This window comes from Odontesthes bonariensis, chromosome 7 (genome assembly GCF_027942865.1).
Source record: "Odontesthes bonariensis isolate fOdoBon6 chromosome 7, fOdoBon6.hap1, whole genome shotgun sequence".
NCBI lineage: Eukaryota > Metazoa > Chordata > Actinopteri > Atheriniformes > Atherinopsidae > Odontesthes > Odontesthes bonariensis.
Window position 1 is genome coordinate 19,270,964 of NC_134512.1, and position 26,759 is coordinate 19,297,722.

General features: G+C 40.8%; 3 protein-coding genes across 4 annotated transcripts in view; all 3 read left to right on the top strand.

Annotated features, from left to right (window-relative positions):
• Positions 1-10,753, top strand: part of roraa (RAR-related orphan receptor A, paralog a) — a 200,509-nt gene extending 189,756 nt beyond the window's left edge. For both annotated transcript variants that reach the window (XM_075469881.1, XM_075469882.1), the window contains 6 exons: positions 572-693; positions 805-937; positions 1,887-1,994; positions 2,865-2,975; positions 3,139-3,251; positions 3,666-10,753. In XM_075469881.1, the coding sequence (XP_075325996.1) occupies positions 572-693; positions 805-937; positions 1,887-1,994; positions 2,865-2,975; positions 3,139-3,251; positions 3,666-3,830 (752 nt within the window). In that variant the 3' untranslated portion in view covers positions 3,831-10,753. The remainder of the gene's footprint in view (positions 1-571; positions 694-804; positions 938-1,886; positions 1,995-2,864; positions 2,976-3,138; positions 3,252-3,665) is intronic.
• An 884-nt stretch (positions 10,754-11,637) lies between these two features.
• ice2 (interactor of little elongator complex ELL subunit 2) lies at positions 11,638-22,133 on the top strand. The gene is made up of 15 exons (XM_075469884.1): positions 11,638-11,799; positions 13,940-14,041; positions 14,216-14,573; positions 14,690-14,809; positions 14,897-15,031; positions 15,205-15,321; positions 15,635-15,794; positions 16,292-16,479; positions 16,575-17,388; positions 17,482-17,651; positions 17,760-17,889; positions 19,085-19,169; positions 19,811-19,861; positions 20,832-21,075; positions 21,562-22,133. The coding sequence occupies exons 1-15, from the start codon at positions 11,786-11,788 to the stop codon at positions 21,700-21,702; spliced, it is 2,829 nt and encodes a 942-aa protein (XP_075325999.1). The 5' UTR covers positions 11,638-11,785; the 3' UTR covers positions 21,703-22,133.
• A 74-nt stretch (positions 22,134-22,207) lies between these two features.
• LOC142383989 (annexin A2-A-like) lies at positions 22,208-26,440 on the top strand. The gene is made up of 13 exons (XM_075469885.1): positions 22,208-22,311; positions 22,933-22,990; positions 23,092-23,185; positions 23,614-23,708; positions 23,794-23,907; positions 24,020-24,110; positions 24,217-24,296; positions 24,383-24,442; positions 24,832-24,925; positions 25,037-25,132; positions 25,289-25,347; positions 25,581-25,703; positions 25,789-26,440. Exons 2-13 carry the CDS (start codon positions 22,943-22,945, stop codon positions 25,846-25,848), a joined length of 1,014 nt encoding a protein of 337 aa, XP_075326000.1. The 5' UTR covers positions 22,208-22,311; positions 22,933-22,942; the 3' UTR covers positions 25,849-26,440.
• Positions 26,441-26,759: the final 319 nt, after the last annotated feature.

Here is a 26,759-nt window from a genome sequence, read left to right on the forward strand (position 1 = left end):
GAACAACTCAACCGTGGGGCAAACGACACAAAGGTTGCTTAAAATAGCAGGAGGTTGGAGACTCATCTCCAACACTCATTAAAAGAGCCTCTTTTTTTGTAATTAGTTTCCATTAATTAGGGCCAATCAGGATCCAGCAGGGCAGGTGTCTGGGGAAATCATTTTTTTAGGCTCCCCTGTGCCTAGGAACTCCTTTTAACAGATGTGTTTTCAAAACCATTTAAATTCTTATACTCAATATTTCTCTCAGAGAAAATGTGACCTTTGTTTCAGTGACTAACATGGTGCCCATCCCCCTTTCCGTGCATTTGTGTCATAACTAGATTGGCTTTGCCTCAACCTTAAGCTATGAGCTTCCTGCAGGCTGTAAAAGGAAATGTCAACAAGCCTTTTCCCAGTCAAAAAAAACCCACTCGTATCCGCATCTCCTCCTTTATGAAAGCTCAGTAAATAAATCTTCTTTTCCTGTGACATATCTCATCAGTGAGGTCTTCACTTTCACATAGCCTTGTGAACAACATGCAGGTCTCATCTGTGATCTCCTGGGTTTGTGATGATGGTTGTATTTCAGAGCACCTGGCCCAGAACATCTCAAAGTCACACATGGAGACATGTCAGTACCTGAGAGAGGAGCTGCAGCAGATGACCTGGCAGGCTTTCCTGCAAGAGGAGGTGGAGAGCTACCAGAGCAAGGTAGTTTGACCACAGCTGGACCCATCTAGGCCTCCACAGCAGTTACAATCATCAGAAACCCCTCTTTTAAAACAAAGCAGATAACCCATTCTCTGTCCTATCTGTTTTCAGCCCCGGGAAGTCATGTGGCAGCTGTGTGCTATCAAAATAACAGAGGCCATTCAGTATGTGGTGGAGTTTGCCAAGCGCATCGACGGCTTCATGGAGCTGTGTCAGAACGATCAGATAGTGCTGCTGAAAGCAGGTATGACAGCCTGTCAACATGGCCTGCTGCCGTCAAACTCACCCACCACCACCACCACCTCTCCCTGGCATTGTCACAAGGGTGTAGCTGACCTGACTGCACAAAGCTCTCTTCTTCACATGCACAGACAGTGTCACAGACAGGAGACCCCACCCTGCCTGTTTCCGCTCTCTGTCTTTCTGTGTTTTTCTCTGTTCATACATACATGCATAGCAGAGATGGACACGGCATTAGATAAGTCATGTGTTCCTGAGCTCTGATAATACATATCATGTCGTCTGCCATTTCACTCTCTTCCCACACACCAGAGATGTCTCCTCAGACTCCCCTCTTGAAGATGTATTTACAGAATAGTACATGTTACACTGCTATGGATTTTTGCACACTGTCACCTATATTTATGCGCAAATGTAGATACTTGCTTCACATGCAGCAAACAAACACCTACCCTTGGTCTTTCCATGAGTATTATTTCTACATTATCAATATTCACCTATATGAATAATAAAATCTCTTGCCAGAAATTACATTTTAAAACAGTCGCATCTCCCTTAGAGGCAATAATGTCTTGTATTACATATTCTTGATCCTCTTATCCACTCCCACAGAGTGATACAGATTGTAGCACATCATAAATACCTATCCTGCTAAATAAAGGTTGAATGAAAAAGCACTGTCACTACTGAATGAAGCAGTTTTTATCTGGCATGTCACTGAAAAGAATAGCCTTCTATCGATGATATTTTCATCTGCAGTGGCAAATATTTTTTTTTTCTCTCTCTCTTCTGACAGCAGGCATCTTTATTTCAAAGGGCTCGTGTTACTCATATTGTGGAAGATTAGCACAAAGCACAATCACGTGTTTATGCACCCCTGACTGATATGTAACTGTAAGGAAAAATAGAAACAAAGCTCAGAATCAGCATCTTGTTCCTCTTTGTCTCCACAGGCTCTCTGGAAGTTGTGTTTGTCAGAATGTGCCGTGCCTTTGACTCGCAAAACAACACAGTCTATTTTGATGGAAAATATGCTGGACCTGATGTGTTCAAGTCATTAGGTAAGTGGAGAGGGTGAAAGCAGGTGTGCGTGGGTGCACATGTGTGTTTGTGTGTGCTTCTTTACAGTGTCTCACCCATTTCCTTGTTGTATCAGCCAAAATTAGAGTCGGTTGTTCTGTTGTGCACAATGCTGCAGGCCCAGAAGCAAAAACACTGAGCACTCATCCCTTCCTCACCTGGCATTTCTGTCTCTACAGTGGTTATTTATGGCAGAACAGAGATGTTCGTGAGGCTCTGCTGCATATGCCTTCTGTAACTGGAATAAATAAAGCAAGACGGAGTGTCTTTGGGGAGAGCGCTATCAAAACTATCGTTGATAGTTTGACATAAAACATCTCTAGCGAAAGCGAGCAGCAATCACGTTTGACGGCCATGATATTAAGATTTTCCACCATGGATTTTCTTCTTTCAAACTACCTTTTGACAACATAAAATGCAGGATCCCTACAACTCTGTTTGTGTCTGTGTATGAGTGAGCATGTGTATCTGTCCCTGTGTCCTGTGAGTTCTGTTTGAGGGGTCTCCGGCGGGAAGGGAGAGTGATGGGCTTTCCGAGCCGCGGCGGCATTTGCCTGTCTCTCTCTGTCCCTGATAATTGATTTAACTAAAAGCCTCAATAGTGACCTCATTTTGGCTTGCATAACACCACCCAACTGCCAAAAGTGACTCGTCTGGGAGGCGAAACTCAGTAAAAGCATTGCCTGTTCTCCTTAAGACGCTCCCATGTGCTGTCAGCATGCCGCTCCTTTTCATCCCTTCCCCTTCCTCTCCCCTCCCTGTGTGCCTCTCTCCCAATAAAGATCAAGAGTGAATGTTGTTCTTTGGTCTTCCTCTTCCTAAGCCCCTCTCTCCGTCCTTTGCTGTGGCAGGCTGTGACGACTTGATCAGCTCCGTCTTCGAGTTTGGGAAAAACTTGTGTTCTATGCACCTGTCTGAGGATGAGATCGCCCTGTTCTCTGCCTTTGTGTTGATGTCTGCTGGTAGGTGTCAGTCACAGCGGAAAGGAAAAAACACACTATCACTCACCACTACATTAAACACTGCTGCTCCTCCTGTTTTTTCTACATTTTATAGCTCATATCACTGGTTAAAAGGTGGGCGTTTGTTTTACAGTAAATAAATTGTGACAATTTTGCCTATCAGACCGGTCCTGGCTTCAGGAGAAGGTGAAGGTGGAGAAACTCCAGCAGAAAATCCAGCTGGCCCTGCAACACGTCTTGCAGAAGAACCACAGAGAGGATGGTATACTTACAAAGGTACAGTGCAGTGCATTACACACTCCATTTATTATCCCTGAAAGTGGCTGTCTGCTCAGCTTGCTCTACACTTATAGCAGTATAATCTCCTACTGTTTAGGATCCTTATCCACAGACCATAAACCACTTCAAGTATATTAGATCAAGTGAAAACAGAGTTCAGGGGAAACATTCATAAAGCGACATGAAATACCTTTTTTATCAGTAGAGAAGTAGCTATTTATCAACTCCACTGGCTCCTTAATATAAAGTGTCAGGTTTTCTTTGTGCCTGAGTGCTTGTCTCAATATTTACAAGTCTGTTTGCCCCTGTGTGGGATGGAAAACATTGTAGGGAGGAATGTTTTTCACTACCATTGCTCCATGTCCTTGCTTCCCTGTGAATCTAAACAGCCTGTCTCCTCTCTCTCCACAGTTGATATGCAAAGTGTCGACACTGCGAGCGCTGTGCAGTAGGCATACAGAGAAGCTCACAGCTTTCAAAGCAATATACCCAGACATTGTGCGTGCCCACTTCCCCCCCTTATACAAGGAGCTGTTCGGATCAGACTTTGAGCAGTCCATGCCCGTTGACGGGTAGCAGCCCTGCCAGGTGCCAGTGTGCCCACCGTAGGGGAATGTGGAGGAGGAATCTGAGACACTTTACTGGTGCCCTGCACAAACCAGAGCGGACAGATGGCACGCTGTTCAACTTCTTTTACATTGGAGGGGAGGGCATTGGGGAGTTGATTGTCAAGGTTTACTTTACTGAATTTAGTTCTCTTTGGAAGACAAGTGGGACCCAACACCTTACGGAACATGAAGAGGAAATAGAAACAAATAACTTCTGTTTGGCTGAACTTGACCCTCTTATGCGCTTTTCTAAAATTGAGCTCTCTATTTATTCATTTACTTTCACTTGTGTTCATTTCGACTGTCGTGGATTTTTTTTGTGCTTATCAGCAACAAATGAGAAAGTTTGGGGGGGGTGTAGAATTATTTAGTAGATGACCACATCAGTATTATTTTCCAGGTTGTACTCCCTAAGCAGTTTTAGTATATTCATCATCAGATGTGTCATCTTTAGACGCTGCGATCCACAAATTGAAATAAAATGACTGAAAAATAATGCGCACATTTTGGTCAAGTTCAGCCATTTCTCTCTGTGTTCAGTCATATCTCTTGGACGCAGTGTTTGAAAAAAAAACTCACAGTGACTTTGAGGGAGGTCCCATTGGCATGGTGATGCAATCGACGTATCTCTACGGACAATCGTTTAAAAGAAAAGGAAAAAAAAGAAAACTAGAATTCTGGTAATTCTAATGAAAACACAATGATTTTAGTTGTCAAAGACTCCATCCACCATAGTGAAATCATGTAAGGCCATCTGCTATTAATCCTTCTCTGGACAGGTGCCCTGGAGAAGCACAGGGCACCAACACAATGAAAAGGGTCCATTCCACCTGTTTTATAATGTACTACAGGGTATATGGTCATAAGTACTTACTATACAGAAAAAAAGTAATGTTTATAGAATCTATTTTAAATAACATGTATATTAGTAGTTAGACCATTCTTAATTGTTGAATTGATAAGGCACTTTTATTTACACCTTTCTTTAATTTAAGACTTGTATATTTACCTAGTGATGTGTTGCATGTGCACAAGAAATACAAGTTGAATCATGGTCACAGAGGTTAGTCCTGGGAGCTGCAGATGATACTGGCCTGGAAACGTGCGGGAAGTTTGTCAGGGTGGCTGGCGTGGCTGCTGGATGGTGATCAAAAAGGCACAGATGAGAAGGCAGGTTAAAGACACTCTTTCACCTCTCCTCCCCCCCAACAACTGCCAATGTTCTGCCTATCAAACAAAACACAGCTCTGATAGTCCCAGTGAGCAGGCACACACAAATTAACACTCCGATTGGCCCTGGGTTTCATAGCATCGTCTTAAACCACCAGGAAATGTAATTGTTCTCTGGATGAGATGTTTGCAAATTACTTTTATTTCAGATACTTCATAGTCACTTCTCAATATTTGATTCTCGTTTTCCTGAGCTAACGTTGCATATTATGTAAAGAAGGCTACAAGAAAAAAATGAGGCATTTATTGAAAGATCAACCCTGAATCGCCATGTGGCCGAACTGGGAAAAAAAGCTAACTTGGACTGTAATCCAATTGTTCCACCTAGTGGAAGATAAAGATACAACAAGCAAGCTTGACAAAGGCCCAGGGTCTACCCTAAAAGCACATTTATGAGCCTCTGTCGCAATGTTTGGAGCGTTTGCTGTTAAGAGTGACTTTCTGCCTTCTTACCACAGCCTCAGCCCAGCAACGCCTTCACAGGACATGTAAGAAACAGCAAAGGGAAAGTGAATATTCAAAGCCTTGTCTGGTAGTAAAGCTTCTATTTTTGTAACTTGTTTTGTTTAATAAACTTGTGAAAGAGAACGAGGGAGAGGAAAAGATGTCAGGTAGCACTTAACTATATCCCTGCAATAATTAGATTAGGTGTTCTTTGTATAATTAGGAGAGAAACATAAAAACGATAGGACAAGTGCTATTTTCAGAATGCTTTGTTGTTGTGCTTCTGTTTTGTTCAGTGTCTTTCTCGTCAGTGTGGTAGTAAAGTGGTTGGAAAAAAAAAGAAAAAATCCCTGGATGTGCCAAACAGTAGTCGTTGCTTCCGCTTTCCAGTCTACTCGTCTGTAATGTAGAATGGATTCCTAAGACATTCCAGCAATTTCAGTAGCGGCTTCTAGAAATATCTTTTAAAAAAAAAAAGAGCAAAAAAAAAAAAGAAGAAAAAAAATCTAATCCCTTTAGAAAAACCCAACACGGCATGTCAACACATCTGTCACCAACTGTAAGATCAAATCCAGTTTTGTCTTGTTTTTTGTTTGCACACTATCATTCCTCTGCCGTGCAATTTGTACAAGGTGTTACCGCCTCGTGCTGTCACCCCTCAGGGAAGAGTGTCTTTTGTGCTTTCTGTTGAAGAGGACGTTTGTTTGCATTCATCAGGTTCAGTTTAGCTAAGTTGAGTTTAGTTGACTTTTTTTTTTGTTTGTTTGTTTGTTTCAGGGATGTTCCATGAATTTTTTTTTTAATTTCTGATGTCCAGAAGGGCATAAAGGGGGAGGGGGGGCCTCCAGCCAAGGTATTTAAAATAATAATTTGTGAAAACGGCAACAACAACAAAACAAAAAAAAAAACATCGCTTTTACAAATTGCAGTTTTTCAACACACGACATTTTCCTGTCACACACGCATAAAAAAGAAAAAAAAAAACGTTTGGTTTCAAATGGTGTCATCAGGGTCTTTAAATTGGTTACCCTTTTTTTGTTAGAAAACCAAATATTCTTATGCAATACTAAATCTGTTGTGTTTGGGTTATAGCTGATATGCTGTACATGAGTAATAATCTCTGTTATGATCCAATGCTGTTTGGATATGCACAAGCCCTCTACGACTAGTTAACCTCAGTCTCAGAGCAAAAGAAACCAAGTCTGGATCACTGCTAGACAATCCAGGTTTAGAGGCCCCAGTGGGCCCCAGCAAGAGCAACAAAATGAGGATGAGGTGTGAACGCTCAGGGAGGTAACAGGTAGGCCGGAGACGCTCCGTTTGTGAATTTATAAGATCTTTAAACTCTCGTGAAACGTTTTCGCATAGCACAATGAACACGTAGTTCCTGTTCAAGAAATAACGAAGAAATGGAGAATTGGCTGATTTCCTATTAACGGTTTCTGAAAATTTTGTTGGTTTCTTGTAAGCAATTCAGTGATTTATTATTATTATTAATTTTTTTTTTTTTTTTTGCACGTTGTGATTTTGTTTGATCGTGAACAATTTGGTATTATATCAGTTATGAACAGCTAAGGTCTGCCACCAAAAGGATACTATACTTATCAATTGAAAATGAGCTCGCTTATTCTTTCACTCAAGTCTAACTAGTTGAGCGGCTTGTCATGTGTTCTAAAATATATAACAAGCAATATGCCTTTTGTTACAACTACGGGTCTCTACACTGCAGTCATCGGCCTTTTGAATTGACTTCTCACACAACCTGTAATGTTTACTCTCAGTTTATAAGAAGTAATAAAGCCCCATCAGTCTATATTCCGCTTCTCCTGTACTGGTATGGTTGCGATAGAGAGAGGAGAACAGAAATCGGTCGAACACATGAGTGTACTTGCGTCTTTGTGAACTACGCCTTCACACAGGCCTGAAAAGTGATGTCCTATATATTCTCATCTGAGATCTCCCAGTTTAAGTCAAGGATTTCCATGTGTGCTATTCAATCAGTGTATAGTTTACGGTAAAATGTGCTTGTCCTTCTGTCTCTGCTCTGTTGTCTGTTTGTAAAAAGCAATAGTGTGTGTGTGTGTGTGTGTGTGTGTGTGTGTGTGTGTGTGTGTGTGTGTGTGTGTGTGCGTGTGTGTGTGCGCATGTGTGCTTGTTCTCAGTGTGTGAATATAATAAACCCCAGACAAGGCTTTAATAATTACAGAGGAACAGGGTTATGTGGACAAGGAGGGTTTTGATTTTATTTTGGACTCTTTTAAGAAGAAAAAGACAGGAAGAAAAAAAAATAAGGTTTTGGTAATGCCGAGCTTGATCCATCCGTAATAAGTGTAGGTTTTAAAAAAAAAGCATGATGTAATGCCTTCAACAATTCACCGGTCGGCAGAACTCACCGAGGCAGCATTGACCTTCTTCAGAGCCAAAATCTGCTTGGCGATCAGTCGGACTACAGCCTGGAAAAAAAAAAAAGATAAACTATTGACTTTAAACTATAGAAAGGAGGACTCTTGACCGTAAATTGCAAAGATCGGTGTTATGTCACGCTTAAAAGTTGCCAGTGGTTTGTTTTTGTTTTTTTTCCCAGAATTATAAGTCAGTTGTCGCATTTTAACGAAACTCATTTTCCAAAGCACAGGTGATAAGAATTTATGATTAAAATTACGTTTAAGAATATAGTTTTTAAAAAAAAAAAAAATGAAAAGCAACTTTTAGCCATAATCGAATGTCAAGCAATAATATATGTCAGTGTATTATTTCTCATTCTTTTGTGCATAATAGTCTTTGAACATTTGCATGTAAATACACCTCTTATTTATCACTATTTTGGTTTTATTTTGTGTTGATTCTGTGGATGTTTTTATGTCTCATTTGTATATTTGACCAGTTCTGTTCCCAGGTGGAGAACGTAGAACTTGACATGGCCTGTATGCTGTATATCTTATTTTCTCACTCTCCCTCATTCTCGGCTGTTTATTCAGCATATTTAATATTATTATTGATCACATGTATAAAGGTAGCTTTGTAACTTCTGTCTGTATAGGTAAGAGGAAAATACTGCTACTAAGGCCTACCCAGTGAAAATATTTATCTGTTTATCGGTTACATCATATTGTACGATAAAACTGTTTCTACTTTGCTTCCCTCCTTTAGGATTAGTTTGGTAGAGATAGGATGTGCTGACATTTATTTTGTGTTGCCCTAATGTGTGGTGCTAGGTAAGTTAATTTTGTGAACCAAGTATTGATTCCTAAGCTTGGCTGCCCCATTAGTTCATTAATTTCATTGCCTATAAACGTATTATTGATATTAGGACTCAATTAATGATAATGATAATTAAAATTATAGTGGTAAAAGTTACCCAGCCAGTACCTGTATCAGTGTGCTAGCCTTGGGATAAGGCACTTATTTCCTTCTGACTTATAGCAAATCTAGAATCTGCTAATTAACAGGCTATTTAAGGTTGCTTCTCCGGTTTGTGGAAAATTTCTGATATTCAAAGTGAAACAGGAGTATTGTGTTTTTTTTTGTTTTGTTTTTTTTCTTTACCTGATAAAAAACACTCACTGAGACTATAGTTTTGTCAGGGTTTTAAGATAGTAACTATTTACCTCCTGTGTCTGCATTGTCCTTCACCCGATGCAGCGACGTGGTGTTTGGATTTCATTAAAATAAGGCCTCGGTATGCTTCTGTTATTCCCCATTTTAGACTGCCCTGAAACAGCGGGTTCTTCAGACCAGTGGCATAAATCTTTGGCACCACATGAAGTGTTGAAAATGCGCATTAAAGTATTGCTGTTTGAAGAAAAAGGTTGACCTTCTCTCTCTAGTCTGTAGCAAATATCAGTAAGAATATGCTGGCAATAATACACAACGTATCACACTGAGTGCCTCTTGGTGTAACAAGATGCATACATGGTTTTGATTGTCTCTTTTTTTTTTTTTTTTTTTTTTTTTTCCAGATATGTACTGAAGATACAATGTATTTTGTACATGAGGATGAATTCTCAGCCTCATGCTTAAAAATGTTTTCTGGATTTTTTTTTTTTTCTTTTCCTTCATGTGTTGTTGTTTTCACATGGGTCGGTGGTCTATTTTGAAGGGTCTCGGTGTATAGATGGTGCGTTTAGAGTGTACATGTCACCCCTCACCTTGTTTCAGAAGCTGGGAGGTTTGTTTCATGTTGATCTCAAATGGTCAATAAATGCTTGCGGATAATATTACAGAACTGTTCACTTGCACATGTTTTATTTCCGATAAAGCAAAAAAAAAAAAAAAAAAAAAAAAAAACTTATGGAAAATCCACATTTCTTCATTTTCTGTTTGTGGTATCCATTTTTTTATGTCACTGCAAACAGAAGATTTACTAATGCATTGTATATTAAGTATTTGTATGTGTTTGTAAAACAGAAGTGAAACACATCTGGATTTCTTTAATGTTCTTTGTTCAATATGCCCTCAGTCTGCAGGGGTAACTCCACATGATAGCAGGGGGTGGGTGGAGCAGGGGTGGATTCTTTTTCCATGCAAAACAAGTGAAAATTCTGGAAACTCGCCCCAACTAGTGTGTGGTTGTCACAAATTTCTAAGTCACACGTTTGCTACTGATGTTAAATGGGAACCGATGATCATGTACCTTTTTATCCAGCTCTTTTGAACTTCTCTTTAGCGGGTAGTCGTTTCACAAACGTAGTTTTGCTCCTTCTTGTCTGATTCTTAAAGATGAAAATAAGTATTTTGATTCATTTTGTAAATACAGCTGTAAAGAAAAATAAGAAATTTAATGTTGTCTTTTAAATACTTTTCATTCTAATATGAATGTTGTTATATTGTACTTAGAAACTGTACCTTTAATATTACCTTTATTAAAAGTGCATTGGACACATCGATTTTAGATGTGCTTTATGTGCTGTTATCCCATAATAAAATTTACGGCTTGTAATGGGCTTTTTTTCCCCTGATTGTTCATCTGTCTCACTTGTCTGCTCTTATCTGTCCAGCTTGCTCTCTTAGCAGATTAAAGGCAAAAATTGAATGAGGCCAAAGTGCCCTAATTAGTGTTATAACATACAGCGTTGTTCCCCTTATCCACAAGAAACAAAAATATTTGCAAACAGATTATATTGTTAGATTATGTTGATGCAAAGGTTTGAATATGTGCATTCATAAAGCATAATTATAATGACTATCACTTGTATTACCAACAGTGTACAAAGATTGCTGCCTGTCTGAGCTGCATAACCATTAAATTGTGTCTGATTATTTTTTGTGGTTTGTTAGGAACATGTTGGGCCACTGAAGAGGATCTGGATGGGGTTGGAAATACTAAGAATCTTTCTGAAAGATCATTTCAAGAGCATTTCTCTGCCAATTCTTTGTAACAAATTGAACTTCTGTAGCTCTGAGGTTTAGGCAAAGTAAAAAAAAATTCTTACTTTAATGAATGACTCAACTTCCCTGCAAGGAATATTAATTTTTCTGCTCATTTTCCACGTAATACATTAGAGATTTTGTTGAAGCAGAATGAACTGCAGATTGTTAAAGATAAATCTGCTCGAAATAGGTGTGAAGACGATGCAAAAGAAAGGACATTACTTTCCAAGCAAGTCTTGGAGAAAGAATCCAACTGTTTGTATCCAGATAATGCTAATGCCTCTCAGGTTTTGCATTTTTACTTTATTTTTACTACATTTCAACTTCTACTGCATTTTGCGGTAAATGCTCAAGGAAGTTGTAGAATGTGCATAATGTAATACGTAAAATGCAGAAGGTCGTGGGCTTCCAACACAACCTATCTACACTGAATCAAAACTTAAGATTTATTACATCTTGAGATTTTAATAATACCTCATAGACACCAACTAATGGCATTATATGATTATTTTAAGTTATTGTTTTAGCGACAGGGCTGTAGACTGGGGTTTTAAAAAGGTGTAAGATGTCTCAGGTCGATAAGCTGCATTAGAAACTATGTTTTGGGCCATTGATTAAAATCCTTCAGCAGGAAAGGAAACGGGTACAGAGCTCATCACATTGAATGTGCGCGCTTAGTAAGAGCAGTTTTAGCTAATGACCACGCGAGGGCAGCAATGTGCACAAAGCACTTTTATGTTAGCAGATTTTCAACACAGGAAGAGTGTCGCTTGTTAAACGTGTGTTGTTAGCTGGGAAGCGATGAAGTTAAACGGAACAAACGCACATTTTCACTAGGTTCGACGTTGTCATCCCGGTGGACCACCAGCAGACACCGTAATGGAGTTGGTTTGGTAAGTCCCATTATCGCTTTCGAGATACAATATCGTTCTGTAGATCTTGTGGTAGACGAAGAAAGTTAACTGGCTGCATAAGCTAGCAGATGTTAGCAAACGAGAGTCCGATTCAAACCTACTTTGTTTTGTCACTGGTGTTATAAAATAGTATTTAGTCGTACAGCAATTTTTATCAAGTAAACTAGCAACTGTCCGTTCACTTTTGCCGTCATACAAAAACGAGGCTACGCGTGGATCAGGTGAACTGAACCAAATCAAGCTGGCTGTCAACTAACTGTAGCAACACGGGAAGTAAACAAGAAGTAGAATAAGCTACGTGTAAATCACATTACATTGCTGCATTACATTGGATCGTTAGTGTTATTGTTAATATATCTCATATAATTTAGCTAAACCACATGAATATCCTCTTCGGACTAGTTAAACGGTAACGCTCCTCTCAGTGATGAGTTGACACCAGTTATCGAAGATCTGAGATGGACTATTGTTCATATTTCAACACTCGTTTTTCTCAAGTATTCAGCGTTATATAGCATTAACAAAACATTCATGAATCCATAATGCTACGGGGTGTATTAGGCGCGCGCGATTTCTCCGGAAAACGCCACGAAAACATAACCGAAGGACCCTTTTTGTTAGCTTTAATTTTGACGGCAGAAACGGAAGTTGCATTGTTTTTGTTGACTTGATACCGAGTAACACGAGGGAGACGTTATCGCCCTGTCTGGTGTGTTTGGGTTATTACAAGGCGGCGTGAGTTTGTATAGAAACAATATGAAAACGTGTAAATGGTCCCGTCTAGCGTACAGATAGATTTGATACTGAAACTTTGAAACAATTGCAGTGTGCAATGAAATTGAAATTGAAATTGACGCCAGAGGGCACCCGTATGATGTTACATTTTCGATGCATTTCATTTGCCTCCTCAAAACCATATGGATTGTTAATTACCTTTCAGCTGATCAGTGACAAACAAAAACATAATTATTATGCGGGCAGTAAATGAAGATGATGAACAGTATTTTCCCCCCAAATGAAAATGATGATGGCCTTGTTACAGTGGCACTTGTGAAAGGGGGAAGGGGGTTAGGTCAGGCAGCGGAACAGTGGGCTGTTGAAGTAGACATTTTAAATCTGGGTGACAACTGCCAAACAGTAGCAGCTGGAAGACTGTGTGTAAGCCTCTCAAAAAGCTTGGGTGTCGTGGAGTGTTCCCACTTTGCATTGGTTGGTGTCACCCTGGTCTGATGAATCACACTTTTCTACATGTGACATGGAACAGCAGGATGAGTCATTTACCTGTGAAAGGAATAGCAGCAAAGTGTGGAAGAGCTGTCTCGGGTACAGGTCCACCTTGATGTTAATCACCCCTACAAAGTTGGGCGTTTCACCAAAAAATGATCATGCGTGTCAAGTTGAGACCAAACCAGCAATATAACCTCCTTGGCAGAAACAGTTTGATGCTCCTGGCAACCTTGAGTCCTGGCGTTCCTGCGGATGACTCGACATGCACCACCTACCTAAATATCATCGCAGGCCACATACAACTCTTTTGGCAGATAGATAGATAGATAGATAGATAAATAATCCCAATTTGGGAAATTGTTTTGTTGCAGCACAGGCACCTCCAGTATAATAGGCTGGTGTTTTATTTATTTATTTATTTGTTTTTTAATGTTGTGGCTGATCGCAAGAGGAATGTTGTTGGGTGTTATCATATTGGATTATATGGTGGCAGTGCCATAAAAATCCTTAGTATTGCGTGTGGTATTTGCGCTTTTAAGTATTACGTAGCGAACATTTAAAAGGTAAATCTTGAATAATTCTCGTCAGTAATGGTATCATTGTGATGATTGAAATGTCGGTCTGCTTCTTCTTGGCAAACCCACTGCTGTTACACAAACATGAACTCAGAAGTGATATGAAGAGATGCAGAGACACCCAAGACGGCAATCGCAATGAGTGATATACAGCGTTCACCATCCCACAATAACCAATTGGGGACACCAGTCATGCTCTTCTGTCGTACATGTAAAAATAAATATTCCTCTCTTCAAGTGAAAATATAGGACCCTTTAGAGCCGATTAGAAATAACAAGGCTCTTTCATGTCATTTACTTTCTCCCTCTAATTGCAGGGACGACCACCCAATCCCTGATGGTCCTTTCTTCACCAGAGATCTCTATGACAAGTACTCCCTTGCACCTCACATCAGAGAACTTTGGACCTTTCTCCAAAGGTTTGTCGATAAACGTATAGATTAAGTAGTACATCTTTTTAGGTCTATTTTCGCTGTCTTTCCCTGTTTTTTTTTTTGTTTTTTTTTTAAAAAAAAGACTGACTTAGTGAGTGTATATTTGACATATTCTGCAGCCTTCATGTTTTTTGTGTTTTTTTTTCCTTCTTACCCAAGTCCCGTCGAAAGTGACAGCATAAAGCAAAAGTGTGGTGTTCGGGCTGCAGAAACCCTCAGCTCTTCTTCTAAAAAAGATGCTGCGGAGTTAAAAGACAGCAGTTGCATCAGCAGCCAAATGTCCTGTTGGGAGAGCTGTGATAGTGAAGATCAATGTGAAGACAAGGGTGCTGGAGGCACAGAAGACAGCAAGGATGGCACACAATCCAGAGTAACACGTGAGCAGAATGAGACTGAGGCGGGGGATGTTTATCCTGAACCCAGGCTGCCCTTTCCCTGCGTGTCAAGCCTTTCCAGCAAAGACCAGAATATGTATGTTCACTATTTGGTGAATAAGAAAAGCAAGAGTCCTCCACAGGTACCAGCATTTGCGTCTTAATCGTCTCTCTTTTCATGTTTATGATAATTAACCCTGCTTGTTGAAGTGGCCATTTAAATTTATTTTTTTGTTTTTGAAATAATATCCTATTTCAGAGTTTAACAACACGATTGAACAATGAAGTGATGCAGTTCATGAGGTACCTGCAAGATGTTGCTAAAATTTGTGCTGAAGACTACAACTTCATCTCTCAAGGAGCTATGCAATATTCAGAGGTACGGATAACACACGCTTTTCCACCTGTCATCACTTCTTTGTTGTGTCAAAGATAATTAAACATAAATCCCAAATGCGTTTTGCAGGAATTCTTCAGAGGCTGTTTAGAGTGCATTAAGAGGCTACCTCGGTCCTACATGATTCATGAGATAACCAGTTTGACCGGTGGAACGTTTAACCCAGGGCTCGCGCTGACCTTTGAAAAACAGCTGCTAACAATGGTAACGCAACACAAGCTCCGGTTCATAACGTCATGCGTTTTTTTGTTTGTTTGTTTTTTTAATTGCCAATTCTTTCCTGCAAACTTTTATGTTCAATTTTTGAATTACAGAATCAGTCTCCTGGTGTTGATTAACTTTCCTCATTTCCACATTTGTGCACTTTATTTCTCCAGGGCAGTGTGAATATTACAGACCACAAGATCGTGCCTGCTGATGCACAGCTTGCATCAGATTATCAGACTGTTTCATCAGAGAATCCTCCAGCTAAAAAAGCTAAGGACACGCATGCTGTAAGCACTTGTCTCCCCTTTTTTTTTTAATTGCTCCAATAAATTAAGTCACAGAGATGTTTTATTGCTGGGATGGGATTCATGTCTGTGGGTCTAATCTAAGTCCATCTCAGGTCTTGTAATTTTCACAAAAGACACCAGAGGGTGTTCATGTCTTGATCAGCAATATCAGTGCTAATGTAGCTCCTATGCCAGGCCTTGTTCCACGCAGCACTATCAAGGGTTACTTAATTGAAAACCTTAACACTCGTATGTTTTTTATTGATGCAGTAGATATTGTGATATCATTACTTGCTCTATTTCGTCTCTCCAGGCGGTCAGTAGCGATGGAAATGCAGAGAGGCTTTGTAACATTTATGAGCCTCATGTCTGTCTGACTCGAGATGCCTTGGTGAGGCTGCTGGACAACCACGGCCCCGACTTTGGGGATCAGTGGGAACTGCCTGTCTGGGTGAAAGTAACCCCGGGAAAAGGTACGTTCGCTACATGGGCTGTCGTGGTTGTCGTTGGCTTAATGGGAGCCGAATAAGCATTAACGTCCGCTGCGTCAGAATGCCGAAGAACAATTCATACCTTCCCTTTACCCACAATATGACTTTGTTCTCGTGTGCTGGTTTTATTTCAGTTGACGACTGAGTCTTGCAGCCATTTTCAATACATTTGTTTCTTAAAAGCATTAGCGAACTGCTTACCCATGTAGATTTTGCTTACTTAAGAGCACTAAATGAGTTTTGAGAAAAGAGTGAGAGAACATGACGATAATATGTTTCAGTATTTAAAGTTGCTTTTGATGACCTGTATAAGCTTGATACGGTTAATAGATACACACTTAACATAAATACAGTGTTTCACATTTATGCTTGCATGTGCCAGAAAAGAAATGTTAGTCGGATCACCGTGCATTAATGCTGATTGTTCTCATGATGGGGCTGTTTACACATGAGCCCTTTACCTGATGTTTTCTGTACAGTACGTAGTCAGAAGAAGAAGAAGACTGTGTACATAGACTCACCCCTTCTGAAGACTGAGACAACAGTTCGAGAGAGAAGCCATATCTACCACGAGGAGAGTTTGAAGCTCTCCATTGTAAGGAACGGAAGCAGAAATGTGTTCCATTTGATGACGAATAGTTCTGCAAATGAACAGCAACTGCCACCGGTATGTTAATCAACAAATAGACACTGCCTCTCTAAGTGGCACGGAGTACCATGTATTTATAGCATTTATTCTTTGTTTTTCCGCTTCTAATTAAGGAGGGCCCCAAGAGAAGCTGTGTGTCTGGAGAAAACAATGGCTTTCTTGACTTTGAGGTGGACTTTAGTGACCTGGAGACGTTTGGCGAGACAACAACCACTAAAGCATCCAAGAGGAAGAATATACAGACGGAGCAGGATGGAGTAGTTCAAAGTAAAAAAGATACAAGTTCCCCAGTTTTAAGGCAGACTAAAAGGTCCAGTGAGCATCTGGACATAATAAATGCGAGCAGCAGTACACTAGATGAGACGACCACGGTGGATGATCACAGAACCGAGTCCAGTCAGCTGGTTGTGAGTGAGGCAACTCTACCACAGACTGATCCGGTGAGACGGAGTTCTGCCCGAGGAAGCGATGATGACCGAGCTCTCACGGGAGATTCAGACGATGATAAGCTGGCCATTGATGAGTCTGCGTCACCAATGGCAACACCTACAGAACAGCAAGAGCCTCAGACCGCCGGATGGCAGGCGGACCCATCAGTAACCCCTGCCCCTGACTCCGCTCCTGTAATTATAGAGTCATCTTCCCCTTATAAAGGCACACGGACCAGGTCACAATCCAAACGGGCAAAGGTCTCTGGGGACCAACTAGGGGAGATCCTTCGCATGCAGACAGCCATGTTCAAGTCTGCCAGTGACACAGCTACCATGAAGTCACCCAGCCGCTGTGTCGAGCCCTTGGTGCACTCTCATCCAACGTCCCTGGTTAAACCCTGTGTGACTTCATACTTGGAACGAGAACAGAAAGAGGATGGCGAGATATGTGCTGCTCCTCATGAATCTGCCAAGAATAATACTACAGAACACAAAAGTTAGTGTCCGTTGATTTTCATTTTGTGTGTTCAAGTAGTGTTTTATGTGGCATGATTAACATACAATGCTTTTTCAATCCCCCCCCGATCAGAAATACTTTCAGAAGACCTTCAGGCTTGTGCTGAAGATGAGCAAGATTATGAGGCTCCAGTAGAGGGCAACGTGCTCTACAAGCTCTATAGTCTGCAAGACTTGTTACTCATGGTGCGCAGCTCCGTCTCACTCACCCATACGAGAAATGTAGGCGGCAGCCAAAACCAGGTACAACCAGTTGAAGAAGTGTTTCCAAACAGTTTCACTTCATTTGTTAGCATGAAGATTAATACGTGCAACGTCTTTAAACATGTCTTTCGTGTTCTCTCCCAATAGTATGTGCCAGTGCATGTCTTGCCCAAGCTGGAGTACCAGCTCACTTATGGTGTTGAGTGCCTAACCAGCAGTGAGGCCTGCCAGCTGTGGGCAGAAACGTTGCTTCACTCAAGCACAGTATCTTACTTGGGTAAATATCTTGTCACTGAAAATCTTGACGAATTCAGCCGCTCACATTGGAGCCAAAGCCCTTTTTAGTCATTCATTTCTAATAATAAGCGCCAGGAAAACGGCATTCATTCATATGTTCCTTCCTCTGCTGGGTTTAGTGGAGACCACAAGGCAGATCCTCCCACCAACCAGCGGAATAGACTTTAGATGACTCACCCTCGTGTTGTAACTGTGTGGTGCTGAAGTTTACTTTGTTGCTATAGCTACGTCCACATCTGATTAAGGGGCATAACAAGGGATGGATTGTGCAGAGCTAAGTTAAATGTTGTTTTGAGCGTCAGTTAGATTCCTGTAATGAGTATTGTCAGCATGCGTGTGTTGCTTACCTGTAGCTTACGGTTCAGGGCAAAGACCCCACCCCTTCCTCTGCACTGGATTCTCTGAATTGTTGACTTTTTTAGGTGTTGCCTTTGAATGTCCAGCACAATGAAATGTTTTCTTTGCAAATGCCTCTTAAATTGTACACCTTCGTGGTCTGTTTGCATAGTTGACATGCTATACGTCACATATTGACAGTTCAAGAAACTTGTTTTATGTTTCCTTATGTTCGGCTTCGCTGCTGAAGAATACAGCTTTGTCTAGTAGTGTGTATGGTCCTGTACTGATGACTTGGACTCTGGATTTATCCTGTGTTTGTTCTTTTTTTCTTTCCCTTTTTCTCCCCGGTTATATTACCAATGCTAATTGAATAGTCATAAGAAAACCAGTGCTAACATTTCAGCTATATGAAATAGTGAGAATATAGTGAGAATCTTCTTGGTATTGACGTTATGCAACAAGGGCAGAAAAGCAAAGACTTCCCCTCTTAGCTTGGTAATTTGTAAATCACCATGTGGCTCATCATGAGGCATTCCCCAATTGTGTATTTATGGCTATGGTTGCAGGCTCTATAGACACTATAATTGAAGGCATTGTTGATATAAGCAGGCCTTACCAACTGGAATGGGAGGCAGGAAAGAAAAAGAGACCAAAAACCTTTCTTTCTGTTTTTTTTTTTTTTACCAACATCTCAAGCTTGTAACAATGCTGGCAAATCACTACAGATTAATTACTCTGAGCACAAAGAATGGCGTGGATACTGATGTGAAGCTCTTGATGTTCATGAGCTCTTGTTCTCTCGGTGAATGTCTCATTCTTTCTCTACGGCTCCGTAGCTCACATCAATGCACACACGTCTACAGTGGCTCTGCTGAGGAAGCTGCCTGACGACTGGAAACAGAACATCTCCTGCGGGTTCAAGTGAGTGTTGCTAGAGCAGATGTGTGAAGATGATTAACCTAATCAACCAGGAATGATTATGTTAAGATCTCGAGGCTAGAGGTCATTTAGAAGTTGTTAGGAGATTTAGTTAGTTTATCAATGATCCGACGTCTTTTAATCAGAGGTAGCTGTTAGCGATGAGCACATCAGGCCAGACAAGCAACCTCTGTTGCAGGGTTTCTTAACCACAACTGACATCTTCAAATCTGTAATTCCGTTTTGCTGTCAGGGCCTCTTTATATATGGCTACATGAGCTCAAATTACGTGTAACGGTGGCAGCTGTGCACAGTGCAAGGTGATTCCCTTTTTCGTATGTCACGTTACCTGTTCCGCTCCTGCTTACGTAATACTGTAGTCATGTTTCAGCTAAAAACACGGTAACGACCATCATTACTGAGAGAGAGTAACAAGAGATTTGGCCAAGATTTTACACGAGATGACTGAGGCAGAAAGGAGGGTAAAAGGCACTGGGCATGTTTGACCAGTGTCAAATATTCAGGCTTGAATTGTGCACCACGAGCTGCTATCATCTCTGGGTTTTGCTCTTTTAGTGTTAGAATTAAATTCTGTCACATTGTAGACGCACTAAAACTCTGTGATGTCTGTTTTCCATTGACAGACCTTCCAAGTCACTGAATATACTGCAGCACCTACTGAAAAAGCTGACGGGGTAAGTTGTGTTCATTGACTTTAACCTGAAGATTAGTGTTGACAACTCCCAGTTTTCCTTCCTCTCTTATTTGAAATACGTAAACTTGTTAGACTGTTTTCAGTGACAATGTTTGACAGACTGAATGTTGTTGTTTTTTCTGGGAGGTTGCATATTTAGCTTTAATGCAGCAGTTTTAATATATTATATAAGCACATTGTAGTTAATGTGCAGAAACATCAATATGCAGGAATGTGGACTGATTGATTGTTCAGAAATTTGCTATTAAACTTTGTTGAGTTGTAAATGCATGTGATGTAGTTATCCCATATAAACTCTGTTTGTTGTATTGATCAAGAGTTTTAAGAAAAGTGTGCCTTGTTCATTTGTGTTAAGGTCGTAAAAATTCCTTGTTAGGAATGCGGCCTGAAACTGGATCCCCCTGTCCTGTGTTTTGAGATGTGTTGTGATAGGATACCCCTTTCTTTGTTTCTTTGTTATACACACCCACTCTGAATAAAATTGAGGGGGCCGGGGGAGCAGCTTCAGAATTGATCATGACGAAGCTGTGAAGGCTGTCTCCTCGTCGGTTCTCCTCATGAGTTAAAAAGTCCTATAACGTCTCTCTCGCTTCTTTATAAATTTGTAGGTATTTGAACCTGACAAACTTATTAGTATTATTAGTTGCAGGGTTGTCTGTGCCGACATGTCATTGAAGCTCCCTTTAGGATGATGACATGTTTGTGCATTCATTCTTTCAGCTTTGCAATGGCAACATGACCGTTTGTCGTCATTTTTGCAGTGGAAACTTGCACAACCAATTGCTCAATGGCACACAACAGATGCGTCAGCTTCTGCTTTCTTTAGGCAGTGTTCACCTTCATTCCAGTCAATGTTCCATGAAACAAGAAATCTTTGCCGTGCTATAACATGTTTCTCTGTGGGGTGTTTGGGTTGACCAAAGCCTCATCGACTTCATTTGTTTTTGTAGGTTGGAGGAAGGACGGTATCTGATTGCACACAAAGCAGGGGAACCATTTGTGACCTTATTAAAATCATCTAAAGGAAAAGTGAGCCGGGCAGCGTACAACCTGCAGCAGATCCACAGCTCTGTTCCGCAGCCACATGCCTCGGGCCATGTGCCCTGGATACCTGTGGATCCAGCTGTGGTCCTGCCCTTTCACCGGAAACATGGCCGGGTTCCCTGCACCTTTCCGCCAAAGACATCCCCAAAGGTGTGTGTTTGGTTTTTGTCAACCCAGTTACTGAGTTGGCAAACAGGATGACATGGCTGTGCAAACAGTCATGCAACGGAAGCTTGTGGGAACAGATTATCTGTCAATGTCAAGGAATTCCATCTTCTTAGACAGATACACACTCACCCTCTGAGACTTTAGAAAAAGTCCTGTATCCGAAGTGTATTCTTACTGAAAAAACTGAGCCAGTGGACCACATCGTAGTAGACTTATTAGGCAATAGAGAAAAAAAAGCTGTAGCTCTGTTGAGCCATTATTTGGATGCCTGTCTAAAATGTGATTGTAAAAATGTCAACATGTCTTTTAACTTGTCAAACAGCAGGAAACTTGTCAGCAGGGTTATTTCCACCCTTTTTTCTTCTTCTTTTTTACAACTGATGAAATGAATATTGTTTTGGGGTATAACATGTAATGCTACATCATTTTTAGGCTCGGATAACTTTTTACTCTCCTCTTTCCTCCCAGACGGCAAAAGTTGGAGCCAATAAATGTGGCGGTGGCCAGAAGAACAACCCAAAAGCACAAGGCGGCAAGAAGAAGGGCAAAAAGAGCCGTGCAGCCAAGCGTAACAAATACATAAACAAGCTGATTCAGAAGTCCATTTAAAATAAAAGTTCCTGTAATTCATTTAATTTCATAGGTTAGACGAGTCAGAGGACAAGCTGGAGCTTTACTGCTGAGGAAGGGAAAGAGAAAGAGACATCTGACGGAAGATTTTTATCGTACCGATTAGATTTTTACTTGAAGATAAAATGTAAATGCCAGAGCACTTTTACAGTATATATTTTTGTTATTTAAATTCCCATATTGTGAAGCGATCTCTTTTATGTTTAGTCAAAATTGTTTTGTGAAAGCGGGCCGACAATAAACTTTTGAGTGTTTCTGCGGGACCGTGGTAATTGTCTTTAATGTGTGGATTGTGCAAAGTGCAGATGAAACGCCACCTTCTCCAGAAGGCACAGAGCTGCAGTCTGCTTTTGATTTGCTTGGGGATAACCTCACAGTACTTCCAAAACCTTGGAGCTGCCTTGCTTGGCTCGCAGTGGAGGGGGGGGTGGAGTCCCGAGTGCATGGGAGGGGTCTGAGTCGGGGGAGGCGGTGAAAGCGGTGAAAGCGGAAGCCTTTTTCTGTGTGGAAAAAGTTCAATGTCCGCACCCATTCCAGTTGAACATCGCCAGGACAAATCTCTGCATCATCTCAACATCTACAGCTAAGGTACGTTCGGTCATTGTCATTTCACATCTTGATAGTAAATGACTGCATTTGTAATGTGCAATAACTTTACTCACACAAAGGTTTGAGGAAATTTCCAACTTGTGACATGACTTGAGTTTTCACACAAATTCCATTCAGTTTGTGGGATCATCTTGTGACTTTAAGACCTTATCTGATTCCTTTTTGGGCTTTTTTTTTTTTTCCTCTTTCTCTAGATAGTTTTCTTATGTGCATGTGGAATGCTTAGTTGTCATACCAGACTTGAGTACAGCAGCACTCTTTCCAGGGTGTGTCACTTTGGGGCTGGATATCTAGCTGAACAAGGATTTGAAAGGGAGCAAAGCATGTAATTACCAGAAAATACAGAGTATGTGAAGATGGCAAACCATTTAAAACAAAAAATATCATTGATTTTTACAAAGTCATTGCAGTCCATTTGTAACAAAAGCGACAACTTAATACATGTTATTCCAATGCTTTCCGCTTAGAAGACATTCCTTACTGGCTCAGGTGATTTTAATCTTCATCCTGAATAAACAGAGCCTCTTGCACGGTTTGACTTGGGACGAGGCAGCAATGAGATTACAGTCAGATTTATGTACAAGACTTTGTCTCTTTCAGGACATTCAAGATGGCCATGGTATCAGAGTTTTTGGGACAGCTGTCTCTCAACGTTGCGGTAATCTCCTACTTTCATCTTAATGATGTCTCACACTGTGGAATTAAACGTTTGCTACTTTTGTCAAGGGTTCGACTCAAATGATTTGCTTTAAATTGTAGGCATGTGAACCCAGGCACCCCACTGTGGTACCTTCTCTGAACTTTGACCCTGACAGAGATGCTGCCAGAATAGAGACTGCTATCAAAACCAAAGGCAAGATATATCCCTGCGTCACTACAAAAGAGAATTTGTTGAGTTTTTTTTCTTTTGTTTTTTTCTCTACAGATGGGTAGCTGGTATTTGTGAGTCACCCTCTTGGCGTAAAAAATGTTTTGACCACGCTGGAAACTCCTCCATTTCTGTGCCTCACTGCAGGCTGAGAGAATTCTGGTCACTGAGTCAGAGGTGTTGGCAGCGATCTGACCGCTCTCTCTCGAACAGCTCCTCCATTTTGTGATTTAAGAAATGTGCTCTCTGTGTTGAAATTGTACAAATGAGAGGAAAATGCCTTATGATCAGGTCATGTGCTTGAGGGAGCTATCTTATTTTCTTATAAAAACTGACCCAACTAATGCAAATGCTTAGAATACTCTCAAAAATTGTGTTTCTAAATGATTTGTGTATAAATTCTCAAACACCAGGAGTGGACGAACAGACCATCATCGACGTGCTAACAAAGCGGACCTATTCCCAAAGGAGAGAAATTGCTTTTGCCTATGAAAAGAGGGCAAAGAAGGTACATTAAGTCCAGACAGAAATTCCACGTTTTATGGCATATGGCACACATTAAGATCAAACCGGTGATGCTTTTATATTTGTAGGACATGATCTCGGCTCTGAAGGGAGCACTGTCTGGCTCGCTGGAAACGGTGATTCTTGGACTGATGAAGAGCACGGCCCAGTATGATGCCACAGAGATTAAGGGATCTATTAAGGTAGCCGAAGGATAACACTGCCCACTACTGGAAGAATGATGAAATATGCCTATTTGTGCAGAAGGTTTGAAGTGAGTCTGTGCGTGTCTTTCAAGAGATCTGTCTTTTTCAGGGCTTGGGAACAGATGAAGAAACTTTGATTGAGATTTTGTGCTCACGCAGCAACGAAGAGCTGGTGGAGATCAAAAACGTCTACAAGGAGTGTGAGTATATGTAGTGCTGGGAAAAGATTAAGGTAACAGTGAACCTGGGCACACTTTAACAAAGGGCTTAAGTAACTCTTACTGACTAATGTTCTTTTACTCACAGTGTTCAAGAAGGAACTGGAGAAAGACGTGGCTGGTGACACCTCTGGGAACTTTGCGAAGCTGCTCTTGGCTCTTGTGCAGGTGAGCTGTCGTTGTGTCAAGTCTTTCTGCTGTTTGCAACTAAATCCATCTGAAAGTGAGAGGACTCCTGTCTTATTTCTGCTCAGACCAAGAGAGCCGATCCATCTGCCATTGTAGACTATGAGAAGATAGATGAAGATGCCAGAGTAAGTAGCTAATTTCACTGTCTTCGGATATGAATTGGATTGATTTGAAAATTAGTTTTAACGACAGAATCGGTGTTAAAAAAAAAATATGGATTCATAATATATTTTTTGTTTGTGCCTCAATCATAGCTTACCTAACACCGATACTGTAGATAAAACTCTGACCCCCATCCTTTGACATCCCATGAACAAACCTTATTTTACGACTTATACATTGCTTTCAGTTATTGTTATGCTTCACATCTTAGAAACGTACATCCATTGTAACAGATATTTGCTTGATGTTTAATACATAAAGCTGTTCAAATGTAAATTATTTATTAGTTTGTCCACACCACCCATATGCCACAAGCACTATATAAAAGAGGTCTCTCTGTGGTTAAACTTAGGCCCTTTATGATGCCGGTGTGGGGATAAAAGGAACCGACGTGGCCAGGTGGATCTCCATTATGTCTCAGAGAAGCGTCCCCCACCTGCAGAAAGGTGCCGCGCCCTTTTGTCTGAAGAATATTGCCGCTAGATACTGCAAATGTTGACTTTTTCGTTGTCTAAACTGCAGAATGTGCACATCAAAGTAACATGTTTTTCTCTCAGTGTTTCAGAGGTACAAGAGTTACAGCCCCTACGACATGCAGGAGAGCATTATCAAGGAAGTTAAAGGAGACTTGCAGAAGTCCTTCCTGGTGCTAGGTACACTGCAATCAGTAAATCATATTAGTAATATGTAGCAGATGTTTACTTTGAATGTACAATGAAACCAGGCTTCCGAAATGAGAAAAACTAAGCAAGTTGTTGCATACGAGACGTGTTATTGTGGATGTTGACTCGGCTTTTCTGTCGTTGCAGTTCAGTGCTTTGAAAACAAACAGCTGTTCTTCGCCAAAAGACTGAATGAAGCCATGAAGGTATTCACAGTGCTGTTCCTTCTCTCCTTGTTTGAAATGTGGCTACTTTGAGGATTAGACTTTTTTTTAACAGATGCAAGAAGTATTTTTGCTTGGGAAAGTACAATATTGCCGCAGGGATACAAACCCAAAGTTGGCAGAAGTTGTCTTACAGCAGTCTTGCGTCAGCTGCTGTAGTGAAGTATAAGGCACACACAACTTAACTGCTGACTTGTGCTTGTCTCTGTTCTCAGAGTAAAGGAGCCAAAGAGAAGATAGTGACCAGAATTATTGTCTCCCGCTGTGAGGTGGACCTGAAAAAGATTTGTTCTGAATACAAGGAAAACTTTGGGCAGTCTCTGCAGCAGACTGTCACTGTAAGTGGCCCGTTGCTGAGTGACAGGAAAGCTTATTCAGTCATGCAGCTCACCGTGACCTGCTCTCTTACTTTTCCCTCTGCAGGAACACACCAAGGGAGACTACCAGAAGGCGCTGCTCAGTCTCTGTGGACCAGGGCAGTGAGAATGAATTGCCATCACTGCTTTCTACCAGTGGAAGGTAGTACTGGAGATTCAGGCCTATGAATATTACCCTGGGACGACTTTTAGCAACCACAGCTTGTTTTTCCACAAACATATGGAGTGCAACATCGAAGGAGAAAGTTTGATCTTTTTATGAAGTTGCTTTGTTGGAGTGCTGTTAGAATTTTCTTAGATGTTGTTTGCTTAAATAACCACCAGAGGGCAATAAAGTTGCATTAAAAGCAGCACCTGTGTCTCAGGGCCTCACACTGTTTGATATGTGTTGCAGAAAAGCAGAAATTATAGAATTTTAAACCTAATGAAATATTTGATGATGATTGACACGTTTACTTTCTTTTATCAGCACTCTTCCCAATTATCGTAGGATGTAAAGCAGGTCGAAATGAATGGAAGCAACTACAGGACAGCATTTGATTTGCCCGACCGACGAAATCTCCTCAGTGTTAATAAGGAAAAATGGTTCCAATTGTTGAGTTTAGAGTTAAATCTTCAAGTGCAAACGTTGAGATTTTTGCCTGTGAAAACAAGAGTTTGTGACAGATCAAATAAACAATCGGCCTCTTTCTCCACTGTGCAGTTCTATCAAGATGATTTAATCATTAGTGTGTTTTTCTGTGTTTGTTTGGTGCTAATATTTTAATTGAAAATGTTAATTTTACCTCTGGCAAAGATGATTTGCATACCACTAAACAAGCGTCTATACAACGTGTTTCTGCTGTTTAGTTTGTGGTCTCTCAGGATGAAATAAGCACCACAGTGTTGTCAAGGCATTTCTACTGAAGTATAAGGGAAAAAATAGCCCCAAAAGGCAGGATCAGAATTGCTGAACACACTGATGAGGAAAGGATGGGAAGGAAAAGTGCAATAATTTAATGAGAGTAAGTAAGTGGT

Excerpts from the sequence above, each read along its gene's own strand:
- ice2 (XM_075469884.1), top strand. Across the intron at positions 14,042-14,215 it reads CTTTGGACCTTTCTCCAAAG|TCCCGTCGAAAGTGACAGCA; the intron begins GTTTGTCGATAA and ends TTCTTACCCAAG. Across the intron at positions 19,862-20,831 it reads CTACTGAAAAAGCTGACGGG|GTTGGAGGAAGGACGGTATC; the intron begins GTAAGTTGTGTT and ends TTGTTTTTGTAG.
- LOC142383989 (XM_075469885.1), top strand. The coding sequence starts at position 22,943 with ATGGCCATGGTATCAGAGTTTTTGGGACAGCTGTCTCTCAACGTTGCG. Across the intron at positions 22,991-23,091 it reads AGCTGTCTCTCAACGTTGCG|GCATGTGAACCCAGGCACCC; the intron begins GTAATCTCCTAC and ends TTTAAATTGTAG. Across the intron at positions 25,348-25,580 it reads GACTGAATGAAGCCATGAAG|AGTAAAGGAGCCAAAGAGAA; the intron begins GTATTCACAGTG and ends CTCTGTTCTCAG.